At 42.9% G+C, this 15632-nt stretch overlaps 1 protein-coding gene across 1 annotated transcript in view; it reads left to right on the plus strand.

Moving 5' to 3' along the window:
- The first annotated feature begins 19 nt into the window (after positions 1-19).
- Positions 20-15632, plus strand: part of RTF1 (RTF1 homolog, Paf1/RNA polymerase II complex component) — a 34176-nt gene continuing 18563 nt past the window's right edge. The window contains exons 1-3 of the mRNA XM_031044503.2: positions 20-223; positions 3387-3497; positions 13959-14106. Of these exons, the coding sequence (XP_030900363.1) occupies positions 146-223; positions 3387-3497; positions 13959-14106 (337 nt within the window). The 5' untranslated portion in view covers positions 20-145. The remainder of the gene's footprint in view (positions 224-3386; positions 3498-13958; positions 14107-15632) is intronic.

A 15632-nucleotide genomic window follows, 5' to 3' on the forward strand; every position in this document is an offset into this window, starting at 1 on the left:
CGCGGTGCGCATGCGTGGTGCCCTTTGTGTCCCGGGCGGGCGGGCGGCGCGGGGCAGGCCGGGCCGCTGCGAGCGCCGCCGCGCCGCCGCTGCCGCCGAGGGCGGGGAGGGTGGGAGGTAGTGAGGCGGAACAACCGGCTCCGCCATGGTGAAGAAGCGGAAAGGCCGCGTCCTTATCGACTCCGATACTGAGGATAGCGGTAGCGAGGAGAACCTAGATCAGGTGCGCGGGGCAGGCCCGGCCCGAACGCGGGGCCTGAGATCTCCGGGCCCAAGCAGGGCTTGGTGCCACCATCCCTCCCTCGTTCCCTCGCTCCCGCCCAGGGGTCGAGAGCAGCCGTCCTTCTCCTCAGCCCCATGAGGGATCCCGCGGGGAAGAGGCCCGTTCTCCTCCGCCGGATCCCTGGCCGGTTTCGGGGGGAGGGGGGGGCTCTTCGTAGCTAGGCCCGGTGCTTGCAGGAGGGTGGGACGGAGGGGGAGATGCTCTGGAGCGGTTCAGGCCCGAAGAAGGGGGGAAGTGAGGCCCGGCTGCCGGCACCCCTCGGGTAGTGGGTGAAGAGGCCCAAAGGGCTGGGCAACTTTTCAGTGCTGCTTTGGCGCGGCGGGAGAGCAGCGTGTCAGATCAGGTCCCTGCGTCCCGGTGAGCCCCTTGGGGCAGGCGTGTGCCCGGGGGGGGTGGTTAATGCGTGTTCAGTGCTCCCTCCCTCAGTCTTGGAGCCTGAGCTCTATTGGTGGCAAACTGCACAGAGTTACGAGCCTGCATATACAATCACATAATGTATATACCATCACATGTTACAAGGAGAAGTGTTTACTTATAAAGGCATCTCGGATTGGACGTGCTACTTCTGGTGTCAGTTCATAGAATCATAGAATGGTTAGTGTTGGAAGGGACATTAAGATCTTCCAGTTCCAACCTGCCTCACACTAGACCATGTTGCCCAAGGCTTTGTCCAACCTGGCCAGGGACGGAGCATTTACCATTTCTATGGGCAGCCTATTCTGAAGTTTTGCCCTTACAGGCTTTCAAAGGGGGTGTCTTCCTCTTTGGAGGGAGCTACTTTCAAAGACTTATCTGTGTATGAGGTGTTCATGATGTGATTCAAATGGGAAATAAAGACATTATAGGTGAATTGTGTTACAGCCTGTATGACAGTACTTGTTCCAAGAAGTTTGGCTGGTTAAATATGCTGAAGCCTACATGTCACACTTAATTTATGTTCTGGACCTTCAGAGTTTTCAATATAGAAACTGTTGCTAAGTTGCAATAGAAAAACCTTCCCAAACACTTAAAAATAGTTTTGCGGCTTGAAGCTTCAGAAAAGTCAGATCAGAGCCTCTGTCAGACAAATACACTGGAGCAGGGCCTGCCCTGATGTTGATCTTGCATGCCTCTAGAGTCTTTAGAGCTGCCAGCATCTCACCACTAGTATATTAGTCTGATAGTTTCTTCAGAGCTTGAAAATAGAAGAGTTGGACTAGCTCTAGTGTAGATCAGGCAATCAGAGTGATGGTGGCAGGAAGAAACTCATAGTTTTGCTTCTGTGCCATCCTTCACTGGAAGCATGCATCTGCAGCTGTACCCAAGTACCTGAGGTTCTTCCTTCTCTGCTGAGCTATTTGTAGTAACTAACAGCAGGGATACTTAGGTGCAAGAGTGAAGATTAGGTAGAAGGGAAGCAATGACTCTGTGGTATAGTTGAAAGATGAGAATATACGGAGTGAGGCCCCTGTAGGTTAAATGTTTGACAGCTTCCCTCAGGGATATAGGCTTTTTGAATCCATGGGAGCCTTTCTAATATAATATTTCAGTAAACAGAACAGGGGTAGAAAGAAGGATAATTGCTTGAAATAAAAGTAGTGGTAAATATGCTAAAATAGCATCCAGGGAGAAGATAATCTGGGTTGAAGGACTACCTAGAGACAGTTGTGAGAGAATTTCTGGAAAAGTTTGTAGAAAACATCAGGAGCTTCCTGAACAGTAGTTAGTTTTACAGATGTGCTCTGATATTGCATGCCTTCTTCAGAGAAAGGCTTGTAAAATGCCAACACTAATGTAAGGTTTCTTTGTTGGTGAGTAGCCTAGACCATGAGTTTCTGCAGTGTTTGTATTCTCATTTGAGGTACTCAATTATAATCCATTTGGAGATAATCTTTCAGTTGTGAAACTAGTGTAAACAGATCTAGTGTTGGCTTCCCAACACTGCAGAAGTTGGTGTGACTCTATTTCTACGCACGGTTAAGGTTCAGCCCCAGAGCAATGTTTTTAAGAATAAATTATGTCATGGACTACAAAGACAGTAATGCAGCTTCAGAAATGGTTGTTTTATACTACTGCTTCTGTCATCTGAACAAGGTGTGAACAGCAGATTATGAGATTATTTGAGAGCCCTTTAGTTCTTTGCACTGGTGTGTGTTCCCTTTGAAAGTGCTCCCTTTAGAAGAGAACAGCTCTACTTAATCTCACAGTGTTTGAGCTTGATGCCTGCTCTGTGTCTATCCAAGGCGTTAAGTGCATTCTGTGGTATGTAGGGACAGTGAAAAGGATTTGAACAGGCTGACAAATATTATCAGCCATGACATTGTGGTGATTTCCCTTTTAAAGTGTTTAATTGCAAACATCTCTTATTTAGCAGAAGGAGCTGCTCTCTAGTGGGATGTGGCTTTTTGGGTTAATGCTGCACAACTGTAGTTTAGGCATTTTTGAATTATTATCCAATCCAATCCAATTATTATCCAATCCAAATAAAGCAGATCTGGACATGGCTCTGAAAGTAATCTGTCTTATGTCATAGAATCATAGAATAGTTAGGGTTGTAAAGGACCTTAAGATCATCTAGTTTCAACCCCCCCACCATGGATGAGGACTCCTGACATGGTTTAAGTGTGGACCCTTCTTCCTTCCCCAAGGTGGGGCAAGACAGGAGACTTCCCACTTACTCTAGACCCCTTCCCAGAGAGCCAAATAGTTAGGCTTTAAACCATGGCAACTCACACTGGACCATGTCACCTAAGCCTCTGTCCAACGTGGCCTTGAACACTGCTGGGGATGGTGCATTTACTACTTATCTGGGCAGCCTGTGCCAGTGCTTCACCACCCTCAATGTCATTTATACTAAGAGATTAATTATGGTAGTATATTACAGTATTATTTACATATTGCAACTTATCCTCAAAATCCTTTTGTAGCATCCAGTAGTATTAAAATTGTGTTTGTGTGTATATATATATGTTTGTGAAATACAAGTAGACTTTGTCCCTTGGTCAGTGGGGATAATCCTGTCGCTGGGATGTGCTCAAATATCACAGAGAAAGTGCATATGTTCTGACCTGGATTGATAAAACTAATTACAATATTTTAAACTAAATGTGGTTTTCCACACCAGGAGCTTTTGTCATTGGCCAAACGGAAGCGTAGTGACTCTGAAGAAAAGGAGCCACCTGTGAGCAAACCTACAGCATCTTCAGACTCTGAGACATCAGACAGTGATGATGAGGTGAGTTTGTCATGTTATCAGTAAAATTGCCCAGGGTTAGTTGTCTGGTTGTACCTAAGCAGTGAAGTTGTTATTATACAGTGTATTTAGCCTGCTGACTTCGTAAAGTGGAACTGGCCATCAGTGGCACTGATGGAGACGCATTAAGCCCAGAGGATGTGTACTCAGAAATACTTTATTTATTTATTTATTTAATTTTAATTCATATGCTATGAATTGTAACTGCATGCAAAATAGGCTGTGTGTCTGTAGAAAAGGTGACTGCCTGTTTAAACCCATGTTCATACGGTCTGAATGGTCTGGTGATTTACCTGCTTGAAACTAGGGTTTTTCCTGGGTAATGCTTGGGGTTGAAGGAGCTATGACCTGCTTGCCTGTGGTTGATGCAGCAGTGAAGTTGCTAAAGTTGGACTCTGAATTAAGGGAGGGAAGTTCTTAGCTTTAGAAGAGAGCTTCCTTCCTCAGGGAAGAAAAGGGTCAAGGCAGGTGGTATTATTTTGCGTGTGGTAAAAATCTTCTGTTTAGTTGCTTTGATCTCCAAGAAGTCGGCTGTGAACTGGCTTGTCTGGTCATGTGAACATGCAAGAGTGTGTTTTTATTGGCATTTTTTAAGAAAGTAAGGCAAGAAAGAATTTAGCATTACTTTGTTCTAGGGTTTAGTAAATTCCTTATATAGTGGTGCTTATCTGCCAGATCTGGTTTTATTATATTTTTTTAGTACTTTAGAACTGGTTAAAAGTCTCTGCTTTCATCTGTGAAGGAAAATGAAAATAGACTTATTAAAACAGAGGAACTGACAAACAGGTCATACAGGTATTTGAATAAAAACACTTTCTGGAAGGTTTACAAATGCCTTTTGCAAGGTTTCCACACAGGCAGTGAGGTCATTTATACATCTGTTCTTAAAAATTCATCAGGCAGCGGTTAGGGGTGGATTTTCTTCCCCTGAAACTACAGAAAATGACTACTGTCATTGTGACAATTTGAAGACCAATAGGGTGGGCCAGTGAGAAACTAGTAACTATTAATGCATTTGATAGTGTAGCAGAGTTCTGCCAGTAAGTGTAAAGAATGTGTGTGTTAATTTTCTTCCTGAGGCATTTTTGAAATGAATATACTTGGAACTCTGTTTCCTTCAGTCCTTTTCTTGTTTTTTAAAACATGACTCTTTTATCTAATATATGCTTAAGACTTAAGGAAAGATAAAACTCTGACTGGACTGGGTATGTTAGATTTGCTAAGGTGACCGCTCAGACTGTCACGGTGCATGTACAGATTTGCTGGTGCATAGCTTAGTTATTCTAAGCTGTGTGGAGACCAGCTTGACTGGAAAAGTAGACTTAGGTGTGGAAAGTATGTCAGTGATAAAGCCTTCTGTGTTTATCTCTGAAAACTGACAGAATAAATAATATTCGAGTTATTTTTTAGCTTGTGTAACTACAAGACCTACCTTTTCATTTATGTAGAATATGACAATGTATCTCTTCACAGATTTGCAGAGTTGCAGGTGCAGTAGTATCTCTGTTGCACCTTGTGCATTTGGTACTCTTTCTAATCTGTGTATAATTTCTAATTGATACTCTGTTCTTTCTCTGACCTCCATGCAGCAAGAGGAAAAGGTTTAGAGAAGAGGTAATTAGGACACTTGTATCTATTCCTGTGTCTGAAATATGCATTCTGAACTGCTGCTTGTCACAGCAGGCTGAGACAGGCTGGGTTATAACAGTTCTGCTTCTGCCAGTCATTCAGTTGTGTTCGTCCCTAGGCTTGACTACACATCTCCTGCTGGACGACTTTGGTTTTATCAGTGTTCTTGTGGTAGGTTTGAGGTTTGCTCAACCCTGGAGGCTGGGAGAGTGGGTCTGAAAATTGAAATTGTCTTACTGGACTCCTTGCAAGATGAGGACCTTGAGGCAAAAGCATGGAAATGTTGCCTTGGGCAAATGTGCTTAATCATATCCATGTGTTTCTGCACAGGTTTTGTAGTGTGTGCATCCTTTGCACTTCCTGCACTACGTGTTCCAGGATAGTTGCGTCAGATAGTTGTACCAGAAGGGAACCTAAATCTGCTTCAGAGGCTAATGCTGCTCTTCTACCTTTTATTAAAAGGAGGAATGTTTGTGAGTGTAGGGAAGAGAAATTTCACTTTGAATGACAGAATAACAGCATGTACAAACAATGCCACGTTTATACAATGGTGCCCAAGGGATTTCAGTAGACCTTTAACATTATATTTTCTGTGTCTCAGTGAGAATGCACTTCTGTGAAAGCTGTTATCCACATCATTGGTGGATTGGTGTAGATCCTAGGTTCTGTAACACTTTAAGGACCAGTGTGGTTTGAATCAAATTACTTAGCCAAGGGACTGAAGGTGAGTTGCAGGCAATGAAATGGGAGGGATGCTCTGAACCGTCATCTGGTGGGTCTGTGGAACATGCAAGACTGAATTGACTATGAACTGTTATTCAGAGACCTAATAGCAATGGCTGCAGAGCTTTGCAATATGAAGTGCTACCTTCACAAAGAGATACACTAAGCCAGATGCAGATGTGAAGGTAGACAGCTCCTTTATCTGTGGAGCAGCATCTGGCCGTGACTAGTCAAAAGGTCACAATCCCAAGCTGTTAGCCTGCTGCATGTAACCAGTTTGGTGTTGGCCATTTTACTGTTTGGGCTACTGTGCTAGAGGTGTATGTTTTGTCCACAAGGTACCCTCATTGCTTATTGAAGACATTGTGTGGATGGTGTTCTTTAGTTGCAGTGGGTTAATTCTGGTCTTGCTCTTCCTTTTATCCTGGCATTGTTGTTTTCAGTAAGACAATTCTTTCTGTGGCATGCTGAAGCCTGAATGACTTCTGCAACAACTTTACTACCATCAGTGTAGGTTAGACAATGCTGTAAGAGCTCCTGTTTTGTTTCTCCTGAAAGGTTTGTTGTTAGCAGTGCTGCCATAGGTCTATGCATCCTTCTACATTCGTCCTAATGTGGTGCAGGGTTTGGTTGTGCCTTTTAACAACTCTAGGGCAACAGCAGAAGATAATTCCAGGACAAGAAAAGTTCTGTCAAGAATGCTTGGTACTAGCGTGAAGTTTAGCAAGGAATATCCATTTATGCCTTTATTTGCAAAAGCGCAGATTCAGTAGGAGATGGCATAGCTGAATCTTGTCAGTGGGACAGAGGAGGAAGTGAGCAGTGGTCATGCAGCTAGTGGGGAAATCAGACTCGAATAGGGGCCTTTTGCCCCTGTTATGAGGAAATGACTTGGATGTTTAGATCTACTTACTACACTTCAAGTTAGAGCACTCTATTAAGCCACAGATTAGCAGAAAACTGCATGAGTTCCTTCTGCTTTGGGGATGTCTTTTGTGGATCTATAGAGATTATGATGCTGAATGTCTTCCCCTTTCCCCAGTGTGTGCTTTTATTCCATAATACTGCTTTAATTAGACCTTCAAGAACAAGTGGGTTCTGCAGTCCTGTGAGGCCTTTGCCATACATTTTTTTAAGCTTAGGAAATTTGAAACGGGCTGTGCTTTAATCTTCTTACACACAGCCCTCCAGCATTACAGGCTGTGTGCTTTGTAAATTTGACTCTTCTTGGAAACAGTTTCCTTCAGCTATTAATGGATGCAATAGCAAAGCTTTCCTTAAGGAAGAGAGGTGCTGTCACTTTCCCCTCCCACCCCCCCGAACAAAGTGCAAGTGCAAATTTAAGTAGTGCAGGCTCATTGTATTGGGGCTGGAATGTCCAGAGTAGCGGTGTGAACCAACTGTGGACAAAATAGGTGCAAAATCTGGTCTGCAAGTAGCTTCTTAAAATTGCAGACTAGCATGGGGATAGCTTCAGGGGTTATGTGTTATGATTATGTGTCATGAGAGTCTGCAGGAGCTCTGATGTGGAGTAGGTTGCTCCAGAAATAGACTCATGAAAAGTATTGGAATTGAATATGTGATTTTATTTAATTTTTTTCACTAAATTAACTTTTTCTTATATCCAGGGAGCAGTTCTTGCTGAGACAAATCCAGTTATAAGGCACTGTCTAATACTTCGAGAAGTCATTAAGCTTTTGTTAGTCTGGATGATGCTTGCTGGCTGGTGATATTAGAGCTATGCAGGGCACTCATTGACCAAGTGTTTTATGGCTGTTGCCATCTCCAGCTGTTTGGCCCAGGCTTCCTAAATAAAACACTGCAGGTTTTCATAGCCAGTGGTATCCCCAAGTTTGTTTTGATAATGGAAAGTGTTTCTGCATTGGCATTTGGTATATACCATCTCAGTGTTGTCACTCAGCAGTTCATGCCATTTTTGCAGTACATGGACCTCACAGAATACTTCCAGGGCAAATTTTGCCATTTAAACTGAATTTGTACCTATTATAGGTTTCTTCTTTTATTTGGTTATTTGTGTCTGGTCTTTTTTGCTGGTGTGTTTTTGTTTGTTTGTTTGCTTTTTCCATAGTTACCCTTCTGTGAGCTCCTTTGAGCATTACTCAGGTGGAGGATGGATCAAGTGTCTGATGATATTTTGGTGCATGAAGCTTTCTTTCAGCCAGCTCTTTGACAAACCTCTTCTGTGTCTTCAGAAGGTGTTCACTTTATTTCATATAATCATAGAATGGTTTGGGTTGAAAGGGACCTTTAAGCTTACCCAGTTCCAACCCCCTGCCATGGGCAGCATCACCTTCCGCTAGACCAGGTTGCTTCAAGCCCCCTCCAACCTGGTGTTGCACACTTCCTCTGATCATCTTTGTGATGAACCTCTTGACTCACTCCAGCAGGTCCACATCCTTCTTACTTTGGGGGCCCCAGAGTTGAATGTAGTACTCCAGGTGGGATCTCACCAGAGCAGAGTAGAGGAGAATTCCCTCCCTTCTGGTCATGCTCCTTTTGATGCAGCCCAGCGCACACTGTTTCTGGGCTGTGAGTGCATGCTGCTGCATCATGTTGAACTTAACAAACACCCCCAAGTCATCCACAGGGCTGCTGTCAATTCATTCTCCACGCAGCCTGTGTTTGTGCTTGGGATTCCCCAAACCACATGCAGGACCTTGTTCTTGGTCTTGTTGAACTTTGTGAGGTTTGTACTGGCACACCTCTCCAGTTTATCCTGGTCCTTCTGGATGACATCCCTTCCCTTCAGCGTGTTGACTGCACCACACAGCTTAGTGTCATCAACAGACCTGCTGAGAGTGCACTTGATCCCACTGTCCCTCCTTGCTGACAAAGGTGTTGAACAGCACCAGTCCCAATACCAACCCCCAAGCAATGCCACTTATAACCAGCCTCCACCTCCAATCTCCAATCTCAATCTGTTGACCACAACCCTTTGAGTGCAACTGTCCAGCTAATTCCTTATCCACTGAGTGGTCCATCTGTTAAATCTGTGCATCTCCAGTTTAGAGACAAGGATGTTGTAGGGAACGGTTGTCAAATGATATTTTCTTATTGTCTTTCCATTTTGGTTTTAACACCTTGAGTTTCCTATTTGTGTTTAAAATGGTCTTATAAATCTTCGAATTGTTCGGCTGTTGTCACTGTGAAGGTGTTCGAGGTGTCAGAATGACCAGTGCAGACCCTGAAAGGCAGGAAAAGTAATGGAACTTTTTATTTAGTATTTAGTCTTAATAGTGGTGGTAGAGACAATTTTCCTCCTTGTAGCTCTTGGATTGCTGTCTCCAGAGTTCTTCCGTCTTTGAGAAACCCTGAGGACAGCAAATGCTGCCTTATCTTCATATCTGTGCTGCTTCCTGGTGTCTTCAGACAGGCTGAAACTGCAGTTTGATGACTTGCCTGGAGGACTACCTTTTGTCTTCCTGGTGTGAATGGAGGAGAATGGCTGAAAGTTTGTAAGCTGGTCTGACTTTATGTACCTTGGTACTCTTAAGCTGTCATCTTGTCATGGCCTATAAGTTTATCTGGCCTAGGAAAGGAACATGTTCATAGGGAACCTGTTGTGCTTTTGAAGTTACGGCTTCTAATTTGCTTTTTGCTTACGGAAGCGATATCCAGGAGGGAAGGGTGTTGCAACTACAGGCTGGCAACCTTGGTTGTGCATCTTTCTGGTTTGATGTAAAAGGGGAGAAAAAAAGGGCAAGGAAAATACTTATTTTCAAAATAAAATCTCAGGGGATCATGGATTTAGTCACTGTTTCTCTGGTCACACAGTACCTATGTGAGCAGCAGGGGGCAAAGTGATTCCATGGCTTTCTGTACTCTGAGCTCACTTTTAGTTTTTTTTCTCCTTTTCTTTTCCCTCGGTCTCATTTCATCTCCTCAGTGAAAATACGTTCCAGGTTTGCTGAGTTATAAATGATTTTCTTCAATCATTTTGTGTAGTTGCTTTTGTAGAAGCTGATTTCTAAATCTGGCAGATTTCTAACGTGATGGGGTTTGTTGTTGCTGTTGGCAGTCCATTCTGGGTACTGTGGCTTAACTTGGACTTCTTAGAATCACAGAATCATTTAGATTGGAAAAGACCTTTAAGATCATCGATTCCAAGTATTTCTTGGGGGAAATATGCAAGCTGTAAGCACTGTGAACCTTGAAAGGAAGAGGAAAATTTGAAATACTCTTCTGGCTACTTCCTTTGACTGAACCATAAAGCTTTGTTGTTCAATAGTACTAAACAATAAGCAGAAAGCCAAGTTGCAGCACATTTCTGCATGGGGTTATTAACTTGCTGTGTCTGGAACCATGGAGGGTTCCAGATGGTGGCTGAGGAGGCAGCAGTGAATAGAGGAGCTGTTTATGGGAAGCATGTGAGAAGTGTTGACTGGCTGCGCCTGACTGGAACATGGAAGAGGGAATCTGGAGAAGCTGCAGTAGAAGACATACTTTGTTTATTGTTTGCAATTTGAGATGCATGGAGTTAAGGGGAACAGAGCAAACAAATGCTTCTGACTGTAACTGTGTTTTTACTAGGTGTTACATGCAAATATGTCATTGCCTTTCTGATTTCCACTGGTGTGCCAGAACTTGAGGAAGGGGCTCAAGACTGGAATGAACTGCAGGTTTCCATGCAGTTCATGCCTTTCCACTGTTGTCATGTTCATGTTTTCCCATGTGTTGCGTCCTATGTGTACTGTCTCCTTCCCAGCCTGCAAATCTTTGTTAATCTTCCTCTGCTGTAAGAAGAAACTCAATGTTGGCTAATCTCTCTCTGAACAATACAGAGCAGTCATTCAGTATCCAAATGACAACTGGTGTTTCTTGAGCCTGCAGAGCAATTTGTGAGCCTAAAAGGGTATCATGCCGACTATGTCCTTCACTGATTTGTTTGCCCATAAAGCTTGCTCAAACCCTCATCTGATCCTGTAGTGGTACCAGAAATGACCAGGCATTCATGAGAGATTGGGGTAGCTAAATAACCCTTGAGGCACATGAGTTGGATGAGGAAAAATTTGGCTGACAGCACGGAAACTGGGAGGACTTAAAAGGCATAGAGGTCACTTGCATAAACAAGTGAGATGAAATGTAACCTTCGGGGTGAAATAGAAACCAAGGCAAAATATTCTAGATTAGGGCAGGGTTTTTCCTTATTACTTGTTTTTTGTCCAGTAGGTTGTCACACAGCTTTCTCTTCAGTCCTGGCTTCTTGGACCCATGCTCTCTCTACAGTTCCACTTGTAAGTTAAAGGCTGAGAATAGTGATCTGTAATACATGTATCTACAGCTATTAAACATTTTATTAACAACTGAAGTCACACTGGTTTTATCTGATCTTAATTTCTTTCATCTCAGCATGACCTCTTGAGGTCTTGATAGAACTGTGGTGTATGCTATGGCTTCCTCTGTGCTTCCTTCTTGCTGTACAGCATGCCTATACAAGGTACAATTCAGCATTAGAACACTGAAAACAAGTGGCAGAGCTCTGGGAAGCAGGCACTTCTGTTTCCCTGGTTCAGAGGGCTCTGCTCTTCACTTCCAAATGCTTCCTTTCTCACTGGTGTGCTGACAGGGGGTGAGCTCCTGAACAAATACCACTCTTCTGTAATACCTGGGAGATGATTCCTTAACATTGAGGTTTCAGCAGATTCAGGTGAAGTACGAGCTTGTTCTTAACTGATTTATTTGGGTGTAGTGAACTAGGAATGTTATTAGGCAGCAGTATTGTAACACTGAATGAGTAAAGCTTCAATGTGGAATCTAATAGAGACTTGAATGCAAACTCAGGCTTTATAAAGTCAGGTGCTTTCTGTGTGGTTTCTCACCTGTTGTATGGACCATAGCAGGCTGGTGTAACTGCATAGGGTATGGATTGCAATAAGGGCTCACCACTAGGTAGCTGTACTTCTACCTCAGAAAACTGCCTGGTCTCTGACTGACACTTCTGAATACAGAGCTGGTGCTTACGGATGATTATGAAGCAGCTGGTGATGTGGAAGGTACAAGGCTGGCTGTAATCAAACCCAAGGAAATTCTGAATGTAGTAGGTCAGGTAGTAGCCTCTAACTACTTGGATGAGTTTCATTTAGAGTGTTTGAACACCAGTGTGGTGCCTAATCAGGTAGAAATCATCAGATTTGGTGGGATGATTACTGCCTGCAGAAATGGACTTGATTCATCCCCTAGAAAGGGATGAATAGATGAGAAAGCTGAAATTTGTGTTCAGCTGAGGTCCAATCTAGAGATTTCTTTTTTGTTCCTTTCTCCAGTTGGAATGGTTTTGATCTCAAGGTCTCAGTTATGTAAAGAAGTATTTGCTCGCTTGAATTAGGAATATATTTTTGTAGTAGACTGCGTGGTGGTGATGTGCATGAAAGATGAGAGTAATATAAAGGTACAAAGAGGGTAACAGTTTAAATGTATATATATATTTAGAAAGAAACTGTCTTATCCCTGTAGGTCTTATGCCTGAAGAATTTCTAGGAGAGGCAGTGAAGTGCAAAATATTGTGAAGCCTTAAAATTATACACAGGCAGTCATTCCAGGCTCTGTTCCCTTCTGGCTTTACCCAGTTAGTTGGGACCATGCATAAATTCTGATACGAAATCGCACTGTAAGGTAAATAGTTCTCATCCTGGGACTTTGGGATTTAAAGTTGCTATTTGTGTGCGTGGTGGGTGAGTCTTGTACTTGGAAACTGAAGTCTAAGTTAATTGAAGATGTACTATTAAAAGAAAATCAAGACTTGACATTTGGTTGTTTTTTTCTTGACTTCTGTGATTCTGATTTGATTCTGGCTTGTGTACATAGATGCAGGCAGTGGCATTACCATCTGTGGGCGAGTGTGCTACTGGGTTCTTGCATGAAAATACAGATGCTGTGTACTTCTGGTAAAACTGAGATTTTTGCAGAATGCCATGTACAACTGGTGTGCTTGCATGAAATCTCTTAAATATCGTGAGACCCCATTTGGAGCACTGTGTGCAGTTCTGGTGTTCTTAACATAAGGAGGCCGTGGAGCTCTTGGAGCAAGTCCGGTGGAGGCCACAAGGATGATCATGGGTTTGAGCACCTCCTGTATGAAGACAGGCTGAGAAAGTTGGGGCTGTTCAGCCTGGAGAAGAGAAGGCTGCATGGAGACCTCGTAGCAGCCTTCCAGTATCTGAAGGGGGCCTATAGGGATGCTGGAGAGGGACTCTTCATCGGGGACAGTGATAGGACAAGGGGTGATGAGTTTAAACTTAAACAGGGGAAGTTCAGTTTAGATATAAGGAAGAAGTTCTTTACTGTAAGGGTGATGAGGCACTGGAACCGGTTACCCAAAGAAGTGGTAAACGCTTCATCCCTGGCAGTGTTCAAGGCCAGGTTGGACAGAGCCTTGGGTGACATGGTCTAGTGTGAGGTGTCCCTGCCCATGGCAGGGGGCTCAGAACAGATGATCTTGACGTCCTTTCCAATCCAAACCATTCTATCATTCTATGAATATCATGCTCTTGAAGAAACTAGTTTTGGAAACACATCTGTTGCTTCTCTTATAGTAGTAAACTGAAGCTAATCTTTACAAATGCAGTTGGTCACTTGTTTAAAATCATTTTCCTAGGAAAATACTTTTAGTACCTCTTTTCTCCTGGTGGATGTTGCAGACTCGGAAGTCTTAAATTTAGTTTTTTAGTTTTAAAAACTAAAACTTTTTAACTTTTTTGTAACTTTTTTTGTTTTAGTTTAGTCTTAAGTTTTGTTTTTTAGGGGAGTGTCCTACCAACTGTTGGCTTGCACTGATAACTGTTTTTTAAGAGCAACACAAAACTACGCAACACTCCACATCCCCCGAACTCAAAGAACCTTTAAAATGCTTTAATTTGATAAGTTTCCTATTTTTTGCCTTTTTTTCAAAGAACCTTTTAAATGCTTTAATCTAAAAAGTGTCCTATTTTTTGCCTTTTTTTTCCTCCCCCTTGTATGATTGATTTGCCACTGCTGTCAGGTCACTGTTTCTCAGTTATTTTTACTCCACTGTTTTCAGGGAGGGAGAAGAGTTCATGTCTTATGACCCTTTTCTTGGTTCTTTCCTTGCAGTGGACTGTTGGAGGTTCTAAAAACAAGAAAAAAGGCAAAGCGGGTAAGGCAGAGAAGAAAGGAACCATGAAGAAGCAGACGAACAAAGCTGCCTCTTCAGGCAGCTCAGATAAAGACAGCTCTGCTGAGAGTTCAGCACCTGAAGAGGGTAAGATAACACATGTGCATCTGCTTACAGTATGAAGTCACCCCTTGGTGCACACTGAAGACTAATGTTAAATGGTGAAGTTAAAGACTGCCTTCAGAGAGTTACTGGGTTACTGGTAATTTGGATGACTCAAACCTGCCATGGTCTGAAGTGCATATATTTCAGTATAGCACTGTTGTAAGCACTCTGTTACAACTGCCACACTAAATACTGTTTCAGCTGAAGGATGTATAACGTGTCTTCACTTTCTCCTGGAAAATTCTTTTTTCCTTCTAGCATGTCCCATCTGTCGTGTGGGTAGCACTTTCTTTTATTCCCATTGACGTATTTTTCCTCTCCAAACTTCTTGTAATGACAGAGGGAGAGATGTGTGGTGCTGCATGATGCAAATAGCTTATCTTGCATGCATTTGCTCTGAATTGGAATTCTTGCACATTTACACTGACATGGAAGAAGAAAAATCATTACTATGACTTTGTCAGAATACTTTTTAGCATAAGTATTGAATCTGTTCCAATGCTGGGCAGAATTCCTGTGTTCTTTCCTGTTTTCATCATGCCCATGAAAGTTTGCAGGGTGTTAGTTGCAATTTCAGTTGATACAAAAAACCCCAGCAAAGTTGAGAAAGTATATGAAGGAGCCTACAATTTTAAGTATATTAAGCACAGTGGAGACAGACCAAAGCATGAAATGGCTGAAGGGGTATATATCAGCACTTACAAGTCAAGTGTTTTCACAGTGTAAGCTTGCAAAGCTTGGAGTTTCCAGAAATACTGAGAGCAGAATGAAAGTGAGAGAAAGAATCCTAGTGCCTGTTTTTGCCATTTGGTGTAATGTAGTAAATTAGCTGAAATAACCAAAGCACCTGGATTTGGATCAAATTTAAAGGTGGTGTTACCCTATATTACTGGTGGATCAGCTGTTTCTTAAGCCTAGCTGTGAGGGCTTGTTACAGCAGTGGGGCATTATAGCCTTGCCAGTCCCGAGGGTAACATGTCTGAGTCTTCTGATGTAGCGACTTGTAGTGTTGCAGTCTTCAAACAACACATTGTAGTTTCTCAGATTGCTGTAACTGGGAGCACTGATAGTGATTAATAGTGGGATTTGAGGTGCACACATGCACTTGAAGTTATGGATGTATAAGCAATTTCTGAGGGACATAAGCATATTGGTGTAAAATCCTAAACTTGGGTCCCTGACACACTAAGAAGCTTCCTGAAATTTGCTTGTTCTAGTAAGAATTTTTACTTACAACCCAGTTTGTGTTCACATGTAATACCACTAATTTTATCATTTTTTAGCATGCTTATCTTGCAGTAATGAAGCATTTCCTCCTGGGTTTAGTTTTCATGTTAAGCCTGGAGAAGGGAAGCTCTGTAGTGACCTCGTAACAGCCTTTCAGTATATGAAAGGGGCCTACAAAATTCAGGAGAGGGACTCTTCATCAGGGGCTGTAGTGATAGGACATGGGGTAATGGGTTCAAACCTAAACAGGGGAGGTTCAGGTTAGATATGAGGAAGGAGTT

The sequence above is a fragment of the Melopsittacus undulatus genome, chromosome 4, assembly GCF_012275295.1.
Source record: "Melopsittacus undulatus isolate bMelUnd1 chromosome 4, bMelUnd1.mat.Z, whole genome shotgun sequence".
Classification (NCBI taxonomy): Eukaryota; Metazoa; Chordata; class Aves; order Psittaciformes; family Psittaculidae; genus Melopsittacus; species Melopsittacus undulatus.